The 12342-nt window shown below is 44.7% G+C and overlaps 1 protein-coding gene across 5 annotated transcripts in view; it reads left to right on the forward strand.

The window, feature by feature from the left end:
• Positions 1-12342, forward strand: part of BCL11A (BCL11 transcription factor A) — a 71104-nt gene that overhangs the window by 2946 nt on the left and 55816 nt on the right. For all 5 annotated transcript variants that reach the window (XM_053974111.1, XM_053974107.1, XM_053974109.1 and 2 more), the window contains exon 2: positions 2837-3166. In XM_053974111.1, coding sequence (XP_053830086.1) covers positions 2837-3166 — 330 coding nt within the window. The remainder of the gene's footprint in view (positions 1-2836; positions 3167-12342) is intronic.

Below are 12342 nucleotides of genomic sequence, written 5' to 3' on the forward strand. Positions count from 1 at the left end.
CGGATGATTAGGGACCCAGGAAGGGAATTTTGATTGCCCCAGAATTAAAAGATGCATCCTGCGAATCGGAGGCAAGACCAGGTGAAATGTATTCTGGTGTTTTCTTTGTAATCCCAGTATTTTATATCATGTTCTAAAAGTAGCAGTAATAATAAAAAGCAAAATTTTTTTGCTGGCTCTGCCTCCACCAGGAGCCAAATGTTTTGCAGCGAACACAGTGCCAGCCATATTTCATACATTAGTATATAATTCTTGTTAATTAGCAATAATTTACGTTAAGAGCATAGAAAATGTTGAGGTTACAGGTTTTATATCTGTACATTTGATCATCTTGTTATTTTCAAGAACTTTGCCTCCTATAAAATTAATTAGGTGAAATGTGGAGGTGTAATCAGCAACCTCTGAATTACCACTTCATTTCCTGATTTTGATTGTAAATCAGCCCAGTCCATACAGACTTTTAGCAAAGTCTAATTTTTTGTTCAGTGCCACTTTTAACTGTCTGGTGTCGAAGCAGCGGGTTACCTTCCCCTGCTAAATAATAGTGACAGCATTAGAAAGGAATCAGGCCGCGGGAAAACATTATAATTGAGTAATGATTATGCAGAGCTCCTCGCTAAGCCAGTTGCAAGGGGAGCATGGGTGGTTTTGTGTAGTTTTGCTGCAGAGAGTCGGTGAGCTCGAAGTTAGATTAGCAAAATACCTTTGTCTGCGGCGAGCAGCGAGCTACCGGTGGGAATTAGTCCTGCAATAATTTACTCCCTCGGTCCGAACTCAAGGAACGGCTTGGGGACAAAAACGGCAATCCCGCAGAAACACCCTGCACCTCTGCCGGCTTCCCGAGGAGCGTGAGACGTGAGACGCACGTTGTGCCTCCTCTCCTGTCGGTCTGTAAGTTTAGAAGAAAGCCCCAGCAATTAAGACATTGTTTTTATTAATATGAATGTAACCTTCATATTCCTGTGGTTGACCTTACGTTAAATTAGAAGTAGTACTAGAGGCAAGAAATTATGGACTGGATCCCTGTGTCCTAGTTGGAGCTGAGGTACGACGAGGTAGTGTGCTCTTTCAATATTATTTTACGCAGCACAACTGGGAGCTACTCCAGATCTTCCTCCTCAGTATTCAGCCTAGGTAGGGTTGAAATAAATTTAACCTGAGTTCACTGGATTTTTTCACTTTATCAAAATCAGTTCCAATATTATGCAGTCAAATTAAAATCTATTTTTTGATTCTCTGTGGCTTTAAGTTCATTAAATGTGAAATTGGCAGCCAGCTAAAGAAGGTCAGGCTGATTAACTGTTTAGGAGTTATATTCTGTCTCACTTGCGTTACCTGGCAGTGTTTTGAGGTGGGTTGTATTTGTAGCACCCTCTCGTCCTGCTTGCTGCTGCTAGCGTGCGTGTTGTGTTGCACAGACAGAGGAACACGAACACGCTGCTCTTATTTATTTTTTTCCTTTCATGAAAGGCGATGACGATGGAGACTGCACAGAGATTACCAAGGTATTTCTCTGCAAATCTAACGTAAAAAAAAAAAAAAAAAGCCAACAGAAAAGAGAGCTGAGTCTGCCTCGTTAAAGCATCTACTGACGACTCTGTGATCAGAAATAGCCTCATAATGAAGCCTTTTGGAGCTCATTCAGAAAATTTGTCAACTTTGACAACATTAGGCAAGGTATTTCGAGTTTAAAGAAGGCGCTTCTCACTGTTGAGAGGAAATGTGGCAGTTGCTTGGCCAGGCTGATTTTTAGATGCTGAAGGCCATGAGTGCTAACATGTTCAAGATAATTTAGGTATTCCCTTATTTCAGGATTAAAAAACGCAAAATGACTGATTGCCTTATTTCCTTAAGTACTAAAAAATACCCCATCCAGCTAATATCTCTGAGTGGTCTTGGTGGTGAATTTGCTGTTTCTTTGGATCCTGAGGAGTAGCTCAAAAGTGAGCGGTGCCTCCCCTCACCCCGCAGGCATTTCTGCTGCACTTGCTTTTTATATTTTGGTTTTCTGCCATACAAACTTATTTATTTATTTGTCTCATACCCTCCCCCTTCCCCCCCCCCACTTCGTGTATAACTACTGACTTTAGGATTTTTTTTAAATTGGAAGCCGCAAACGGGCCGATGGGGACAGTGACACAAATCCACGCGTTTATGTCTGCACATGTGTTCTGAGGGCTGGATGTGCCCTGCGTGTCGGTGCCTGGGTGTGTGTGCCCATGCAGGCTGGCCCTCCCCCTTCTCTTTTACACACATGCACATGCTACCTGCACAGCCTGTACAGGGAATGTGCAGTGTCTGTGTGTGTTGAAACACCTTCTGTCTACACTGTATTTCTGAATTTTAGAAACTGGGTCTTGTCTGGCTGGTGGAAGATACACACCCATGTGTGTGAGAGTGTGTGCAGTGCTTTTAGCCTTGAATTCATGTATATAAATAATACATTCAGCAATAAAACACCATATTCCCTTCTTGCTGTAGTACCACAAGAGTTTCGCAGTGTATTCTTTCAGCCTATCCATTTAATTTTAAGACCAAATCGTTCAAGGAGTCAGAAATGTGCCCTCGTACAGGAACACGGAGACAGTTGCGGTGCTCTCCCTCCGAATTATACGTGCTACAGCTGCTCCTGCAAAATCTTTTCCCTGTAACTGTTGAATCTCTGTCCTCGGTGCCGCGCTGACAGCCGTGTTGCATGGGTTTGGTTGGGGGGAGCAGGCGGGCTCCAGAGCGGGGTGTAATATTCATGAAGAGGGGGCTCGGCGAGTTTCTCCCCCCGCGCCCGCTGCCTTTTCTGAGAGCTCTAACCATTCTCCTTTTGTTTCTCAAACTGCAGCCGAACCTCTTGAAGCCATTCTCACTGATGACGAACCTGAACATGGCACATTGGGAGCTCCGGAAGGGGACCACGACCTCCTCACTTGTGGCCAGTGTCAGATGAACTTTCCGTTGGGGGACATTCTTATTTTTATTGAGCACAAACGGAAACAATGCAATGGCAGTCTCTGCCTAGAGAAGGCTGTGGATAAGCCACCTTCACCCTCACCAAGTGAGCTGAAAAAAGCATCCAATCCCGTGGAGGTTGGCATCCAGGTTACACCAGAGGATGACGATTGTTTATCAACGTCATCTAGAGGAATTTGCCCTAAACAGGAACATATAGCAGGTAAATTAAAGCAAGGAGAATTGTTTGCGAGTTTATTTCTGTTTCAGTTGCAACGTAGCATGTTGGCAGTCATGCGCTGCAGTGTCTGTGTGTTCTGCTCGCCGTGAGGGCCGGTGTGTCCATGCCCTCCCTGCCTTGGGTTAGTGGTGTTTCCTGGTGCCTGCGCAGCGGCGGGAGCAACAGGCACGTGTCGTGACAGCCAGTGTTTCTGGCCGTATTGTTTGAGGCCACTCTCGTGATTTGCCTGCATTTTAGTCACCGTCTCCCGGTGTCTCGCCTGCTGGAGCGCTGCAGGAGGAGGCTTCTGAGGCTGCCGCGTGAGAAAGCGACGAGCTTTTGAGTCTTTGGCAAAGTCAGGGGTGAAAGGGTTAACCGAGCATCCACCAGCCTTGGTTCCATATTGGCTGTCAGCGTATGGACTGTAATTAAACACAGCCCCATGGCAAAGTGACACCACCGACCTTGACTTTAAGATGCCATTTTCGACTGGCCAGGCCAGAGTAGAGAGGGCAGTTGCTGAAGCGCACAGACATGCTTATTCGAAAAGTTTAAGGGCATGTTGGAAATTTCAAAAGGTTGGTTTGACAGGAAAGGCTGCTCTCTGCAGCCTGCCTCCTCAGCCAAATGATAAATGCTTTGCTGTGCTCTCTCTTGTCTCTGATGTGGTTTTGACAGATGTATCTTGATTTTGTTTGTGGTTTACACAACCACATGTCAGCTGTACAAATGTCCAAGGCAGAGTTCTGTTTTGTGCAACAAACAACATGAAGTGTAATTTAAAAAAAGCAAAAAGGGTAAATAATTCCATTTCATAGCGTAATGGTTTTTTTTTTATAAAATCAGAAAGCCATTGGCCATGCAGATATTTTCACAAATGAGGTTAAAAAAATGAAAGGGTACCATGTGAAAGAAAATCCCAGAGCCCTGGGAGTGTAACAAGGCACGCTCTGCTTTTAAAACCCTACTAGTAAACAAAAGTACTGCCCATTTGCAGCAAGCATTTCAGATCACTTCAAACCATGCCAGTCGAAAAAGGCAAGACTGCAGTGTATCAACCACAATGAATGCCTAAACCAGTTTCAAACTCCCCCTCCAGTGATTTTTGGGATATGGCACTGCCGGTACCTCTCTTTGGGGAGCCCACAGGACTGCTTGAGGTTGTCGGAGGTGCAGTGCATCATCATGTGATGTGCTGGAGCTTGTCTTGGGCTTGCTTTGGCCACAAAGTTAAACCATAATAGGACAGTAGGCGCTGGGAGGTGCAGCAGGATCCTTCCGCAGCCTTCCCTGGCCTCCAAGATGGCCACCAAACTGTGCTGGAGAGCTGCAGTTTTGGAGGTTTTGTGGTGGCAGTAGATCCGTATTGGTGCATGGGTGTCTGTCTGTGCATGTGTGCAGAGCCATGTGCGTGCACACACAGACGTCATGTGAACAAGTGTGTGCTGTTTCTGCAGAGTAATCAGTCTTTCCTTGAAACGTGACTATCTCTACATTTAAGAGGAAACACAGGCTCAGCTAGTGCTAAGCTATATTTTGAATGAGACTTAAACCCCCCCAAGAATTCCCCATATTGCACCTCCCAGACACGGATGTTAAAGTATGGTTTCTTTCCCAGAGTGGTAGAGGGCAGTGCCCATTTCCATGTGCTGCCTGCGATCTGACGGAAAGCGAGCAGCAGTGTAGGGCATGATTAATGAAGCAGGAGCCTAGCGGAAGGGATTTGTAGTCTTCCAAGCTCTGGAGCCATACTAAATCACCAAATATGGAGGAGCGGTGGTATGATGTAACGCTGCATTTACGTACGGCGCCGCTCTGCTCAAAAGACAAAACACAGTATCTGTCAAGCAAGAATTAAACATGCTGTCATCCCTATGGACCGAGATTGGTCCCTGGGCTGGAGGGATGGCCACGCCGAGGAGTTCTGCACAAGGGGAACCTCCTCTGCTGAGGGTTTTGCTCTGGCACTAGCTTGGTGCAGGAGGCTTAGCGAGCCAAGTCTTGCTTTGGCGTGGTGCAGGTGACGTGAAACGAGGAGGATTTGGGCTTGCGCGCTGTCATTGGGCCGCTAATTCAGAAAGGGCTGTGGTTTTACCTGACTGTAAGTGCTTCACTGAGCAGCGGCGGTGGCTGAGGACAGGGGCACAAGCGGCAGGGCCTGAGCCTGCTCACTTTTACATGTAGGTGGGCTTGACTGGGAGCAGGCTTGGCGCTCTCTGCAGGAGGGTCCACAGAGCAAGCTGTGAGTGTGTCCAGAGAGATGGAGTTCTGTTTGTCAGGACTCTTCTTCCCCAAGGTTTCTGGCTGTGGTGCCCAGCCATACCTATATGGATGGGAGGTCCAAGAATGCAGGTTCTCTGCACCTCCCTGGCTGGGCTGGAGCTGAGCAACACTGGTGTCCCTTGGCTTTTCCTGTTGGTTGGAAATGCAACCTGGCTTTGGGGAAGGGAGAAGGTGCACCAGGAGTTACGGGTGCACTGTTCCTCCCCTTCTTGTTTTCATCTCCCTTTTCAGTTGGATGCAGTTGGAGTTCAGCTCCCTCGTATCACAAAGAAGTGATAGCTGGAGTGACCCATTGCTCGTAGCCAGTAGTTTGAGGAGTCCAGCAGTAAAATTTCCAGTGAAGGTCGGTCTTGGAGCCTGAACTGTGAAGTTCAGGCTTCAGGAAGGCCCCTGCGAAGAACCTCAAACTCTTCCAATTCAGCTATTTATATCTGATTCCTGTGCAAGAATGCAAAATGCAAGATTTGAGTGTGTAATTAAGGGAAGAAAAAAGATAGAGGGTGCCTTTGGAAAAATGCACAGAAGTTGGGGAAGTGATTCTTTCTGCTAAAAGACTATAAAATGCATATTTTGTAGCAATATAAAAATGTTCCAGATTAGTTTTGAGGGTGGAAGAGGTGTTCCAGGTTAGGCCTGGATACAGATGTGCTGTGGGTGAGCTCCGGTTGCAGTTTTTTCCCTGCCTGCAGTTTTCTAGTCAGTAAGTTGGGGTGTTACAGTAAAAGAGAATCATAAGTCATGGTTAAAGACCTACGGAAGAGGAAGGAGGCAGCTACTCATTCAAATGCAGGGAGAAGTGTCTGTTTTAATTGTCCTTAAGCTGCTCTTTATCTTGCCATTTTCCAGAGACAGGGATGAGGACAGGAGCTTATATGTGTGTGTGCAACCTGTGCAGCAGCTGTGGGATCCATACAGGTGCAGGCATGTGTCCATACCTGGCTCTTCCATGTAGGTGTCTGCCTGTGCGCAGCTCTGCCTTGCTATAAAATTTTGAGTGATGCTGATCCAGCGCTGGAGCTGAAATGCCATAAATTTAACTGAAAATTAATAGGATATGTTGTGTGGGTCCAACAAGGCAGCTTTCATCAATATGTATGTCAAAGCCTTACCACCAGATACCGGCAGCCCGTGATTTGCGGTGAGGGCGACAGCAGGGCTTTAGTTATCCGCTCTCGCATTTTACAATAGGGGGAAATATTAACTGAAGTATCTGGAGATCACTGAATGTAAAATCACTGTTCACTTATTGAAAAGGCTGAGGAAATATTTATCGCCTGCCCATGTCAGGTTTTGGCAGTTTGTTTGTTGGGTGTATGAATCCGAGGGAATTAATGTAAGGTTGGGGTTGGAGTGAAGAAGGATCTTAAATGTTACTTGGATGCAGCTGGGGGAACACTTTGGTGTGCTGCTGCGAATTCCCCTGTATAATGCCGAGTGTGGATCTGTGGATGCTCTATTTACTGTATAAAGAGAGGAGGAGGAGGGGAGGTCATTTTTACTGCTTGAAACCTATATTCTCAAGCTGCTTGTGACATTCAAATTAAACACGTGGGAAAATAATGTAAGAAATCCCTCTGTCTGCTGCAGTCGGGGGAAGGTGAACGTCATTTGGTACTAAATTTGAGACTGAGTATTATTTGGTTATTACAGTTCTAGGGAAGTAATGTCTTTAAGCAGAAATTTTTTTGGACTGTTGTTAGTAGTTACCATTATAATTCTGTAGGTTGTGACTGTCGAGTCCTTGTTTTGTTTTGTTCTGGAGACAAAAAAATACTGCTGTCTGCACTGAATAGTTAGCATTTCATCTGGACAATAAGATGAAAGCTTAAAAATAGAGGAGGGGAAGAAGGAATATGGGAAGATTTTGAAGTCAAATTCTGGCTGCTTTCCCCATACAAAGAAGGAGGGAGAGCAGGCTGGGTAAAATATTGCCGACAGGAAAAAATAGTGAGGGTGCTACCCAAAGGCTCCCGCTCCCAAGATTTGGAGCGCTGTGTACAAGCTGTATTTGTAAATAGGACAGAGAAAGGTTGTGAACTGGCAGCTTGGCTGTTTTGTCAAAGTACAATGTCAGAGAAACTCTTTCTAAGACAAATTGTAAATAGAAGTGTCACGATGATTGCATGATTGAGCTCTAGAAGTGTCTTGCAATTGTTGGCATTGTCAGAAGACCTTTGAAAGCTTAATTAAAGGCGGTGGCCTGTGCGGCTGTGAAATTTACTTCTTGGGGGGGAAAAATGTGAAAAATGTAGGGGATCAAAAAGTTGCTGTAATGCTGCTCGCACAGGGATATAGAGAAGAGTCAATAGTTTCCCTGCTTTCCCTGTCGCCTTTTATAAATAACGTTTTTTGAAGAAGCAAGCATGTGACACCAATATCATCCTTTGTATGAGGTAAAGATTGTGTTAGTTTTCCTATTCCCTGCCGTTCCAGTCAGTTAATGTAAAAATGGCTATTTATTGGAAGCACAAATATGAGTTCACTTGAAGAACAGAAGCAGGGTAGAAACTTTTCCTCTGCCTCTGCTTTCCAGGGGAGCATCACAGTGTTGTGGTGCCCTGAATATTTCTGCTTGGTTTTTTTTAGTTTCCTGCAAATCAGATCTCCTGAGAGGATGAGAAACATATTTTGTGTTCCTTCTCCTACTGCATGGGACACTGAATTGTGGAGCTGTCCACGAGCAGAGGCATCACTGCATCCAAAATGCTGGTGGTTCAAGAGGCAGCCTGGCACACGTTAAGCTCCATACAGATCTTGAAAGGTGCACGTTGGCATGATGTGCCAAAAGCTTTGGACGCAAGGCTCTGCGCAGAGAGTCCCAGCAAAGAATGCTGGGTGACAGAAACTGAGGCAGGGAGTAAATGAAACACCTTCTAATTAGCCCAGTGGGAGAAATGAAGTCTTCCCTAAACATTCCCATAGTTTGGTAATGCCTCTTTTAAAGAGAAGGAGGCCTATTAGCATCACCCTGTTTTGTATATGCAACCCTCAGCCCACAAGCTCTTTCTTGTTTCATTCAAATAATAAAGACAATTAAAGAGGCTTGCGAGGCACCGTCAGGCAACGGGAGCCTCCAGTTGTTTGCCTGTACACATCCTCATCTGGACAAAATATTTTTCAGACAAAATTCCCTTCAGGCTTCCGTCTGCTTTTATATCCACTAGTACCAGCTTTGTGCAATAGAAGGTGTTTAGCATCAAGCTGGACATGGCCTGGCACAGTGCCACTTGTGTTTTGTTGTGTTTTTTTTTTTTAGCTAATCACCGAGGATCTCTCGTTACCTTTCTGCTTGTTGTGATTTTATTCAGCTCACAATGCTGCCAGGGATATTGTGAGTCCGAGGAAGTTGTCTTCTACGATGGCAGGCATTTGAACGCAGCTTCCATCTGGGAGCGCTTGGTTTTATGTGTCAGCTACTGGGGTACTGCACAAGTCCATAAAACACATCAAGTCCATGTATTTCAATGTATTAAGACTTACAGATATGTATGTTCATACTGGTAGCATGGCCCTAAAATTAACCATTGGGTGGATTTTTTTTTGTTTTTCCCTTGGGCTAATGAACGTAATTTTGTCTCTCTCTGTACATAGACAGCAGCTCCAGCCTGACGCCTGGTGACGTCGGGCATAGCAGGTTTGGGCTCATGTAGGTAGACACCAATACATGGATTGCTGTGATTTATGGCATACTTTTAAGAATAACAGGCACATTAATGGACCCACAAACCACCCAAGCGGTTGGGATGATCTGATAATGAAGTTCCATGAAACACAGTTTGCTCTGGAGGGGGCCCCATCTTGGGTGTGCTTTGCTCTGCCAGATGTGGATCAAACTCTTGCAGGAACTGGACCGGTGGCTGTGGACCCCTATGGATGAGCAGACCAAGTGCTCACATTATTCAAACCTTCCTGTGTTAATGCCAAATGCATTTTAAAGCCCATAAACATCCTCCCCGTCTCTAATCAGATTTAGTATGCAACGCATCCCACACGGGGTTCAGCCAGTTTGTTTTCCAACCTTTATTGGCCAGCTGCACTCGCTGTGCATCTTTAAAATATTTCAGCGAGGTTTTTTTTTTTGCTCTTCTATTGTCGAGGCTGCTAACTTGGTGGCTCATTCTTCATTCGGAGGTGGCATTGCCTGGGGTTGGCGAGGGAAAGGTTTGTGGTGTGGGGTGTGGCGAGGTCAGCTCCGATCCCAGCAGGGAATTTGTGTTCTTCATTTGCCTTTACAATCGGAGCACAGCTACTGTACCTTGGAGCAGCTCTCAGGTGTGAGCTCAGATGGGCGCATGTAAATGTCCTGTCAGATGCAACACAGGAATATTAATGTTTCCTCAGCACCATGCTATAATAAAGCTGTACACAGCCAGCTTAATATGCAGCCGGGCTGGGGAATTGTATAAAACTTCGATAGCCCAGTGTGAATGACAGCGGTGGGAAAAAAAAATTCAATATACCACAGTTTCCATTCTTGTTTGCCTTTGATCTAAAGCAAAATGAAAACATCCTCCTCTTTCCCTCCTTGTTCTGAATAAGTGTCCTTCCTCTGCAAAATTGGATAGTAAGTAAGAAAAGAAGACAAAGTATGGGGCACGGTGCAGAATTATTTGAAGCACATTAACTTCAGCCCGCTCGGGGATGTATTTTTTTCAAGTATTAGCAAACATTTTTTTTTTATAGTTGGGATTGTTGGCATTGCTTTTCATTCTTTTTTTAGCATCTGGGTCTGGTTGAAACAAAGAAAACAGAGCCACCACAAACAGGGGCTGGAGCCCCTTTTGCCCTCTGGCTTGGGCACGGCCCAGGCTGTACATCCTCCTTACAGAGGTTTCATTTGCATCTTCTTGTGTGTTTGAATCTTCAGCTCTATCCAAAGGTGTCTGTTTTTCAGTGCAGTTGTGTTAGAGGATTTTTAATAATGTGCTCATTTAACTGAATCAACAGCTGTCAGGAGTGGTTGTAGTAAATCCACAAAATGCACAAAGAAAAAATACATACGTTCCCTGAAACAAAACACTTGAAACAAATTGGCTGCCAAAAAAAGCTGCTGAATTCTGGGTTTGCAGACAGTGCACCAAAGTGTTTCTTCTCTGTGCTTTCCTCGGAGACCTCGCCCCGCTTGCCTGCTGCAGTTCTACTGGAACTGCTTACCTGAACAGGTTGCTTTTAAAGAAAAAATCCTATCACTTCCCTATCTGGTGGAACTCAGCTACAGCTCTGATTTTTGTGTTTCACACTAAATAGGTGAGACACCAAGTGGGGCAAGAGCAAAAGCCAAATAACTGCATTGCTGACAAGGCAGGAGGTTCAGTATCCCTGGGAAATAGCTGTCACGAAAAGCTATTCCTCTCTGCCCTTCCAGGCAGGCATTGTCAGGGTGCTTCAGAGGGTGCAGGATTCCCACTGGAGTGGGTGTGTTGGTTCAGGGAGATGTGGGGAGCTTTGGTCAATCAGAACTAAGGACTTTTTGCTTCCACCCTCCCTTGCTTTGCCTAAATGCTGTACAATTACACCTACAATTTGATCTTAGCTGCAGATAGAAAAACCTCTGCCTAAATAAACAATGGAATTACTGCTGAACAACAAAGGCTCAAAGAAGAGCCCTGCCTTTAGTGGTGTTATTATTGTTGTTGTGGATAATAATATTATTATTACTACTGTTATTATTATTGCTATTACTACAGCTATTACCGCTTTAAAATTATGCATCACACTTCCTCGTTCCTTTAGGAAGTAAGGAGTTTAATTTTGCATTAATTGCTTGCTTAATTGATTTATCAGGTAGAGAAATACAAAATACAAATATACAAATGTGTTGTGTTGTATCTCCCCCCCCCCCCCCCCCCCCCCAATATTTGCAACAATTAATTTGTCACCCAGCATTACTTTGCTTCAGCGTCACAGCTGGGTTTTTTTGAGACATTGAATGAATCATCTGGGTTTCGTTGCATTTTAGCTGCTGAGTTTATTCTTTGTGGAGTAAGAGAATAGATCAACAGAACTGTCGTTCATCCAGGGCATCGTGAGCGTACAGAGCATTTACTGTGTGAGGGTGGCCGGGGGCTTTTCCCCGTGTTTCTCTATTACTGATGCTGATTTTCATGTTTAGGGAAGAGTTGTTGTGCAATGAGAAACAGTAGTCCGGAAGCCTTGTTCTCTTTGAGGAGCTAGAACACAGTGGGATGCATTTGGAAAAAGAGATAGAGGCTGTATTTTTTTGTAATAAACTATAAACTGTCCTATGTTAAATTTGTGTTACGTTAGAAAAAATCAATAAGGAAAAATTAAATTCTGATAAAGATACTCTTGGATCTTAGAAAATAACTGCTGTCCTTTTAACTAAAACATTTGAGGAGCTTCAAAGAGTATGTATTTCTTCTGATCTTAGAGCTGTGTGACTGGTAGCAGGGAAAAAAAAATCTTATTCTACATACAAGTGGATTGCTTAACAAGTCAGCACAGACACATACTTGTTTGTGCCATAGAGATAAAAATTCCTGTATAAAAATAATTCAGTTGCTGACAGCAGGCATTGTGCTGGGGCTGCCTCTTTTGTGTTGGCCAGGGGTCAGGGACCACGGCTCCCACTTTCTGCCGGGGGGAGGCTGTCACGATCGCTTGCTGGAGCTTGGAAATAAGTTAATTGCTTTATTTTAGGGAATGCTCAGAGCCCAGTAGTGTGGTTTTTATGTCTCTGGAAACAGAAAGAAGTGGGGGGAAAAAATCTCCTAAAGAGGGCACATGACTTGAAGGCAGTTTGGGAGACCATGGCCTTCAACAGCTCTGCGGCCCGGCAGTAGTTTCTAAACTTTTGTTTTGAATCTAATTCTGATTTATGCTGTCACATCCCATACTGGCCTTCTCTGGACTCTCTTTGTATGAAGTAATGTTGG

This window comes from Vidua macroura, chromosome 3, assembly GCF_024509145.1.
Source record: "Vidua macroura isolate BioBank_ID:100142 chromosome 3, ASM2450914v1, whole genome shotgun sequence".
Classification (NCBI taxonomy): Eukaryota; Metazoa; Chordata; class Aves; order Passeriformes; family Viduidae; genus Vidua; species Vidua macroura.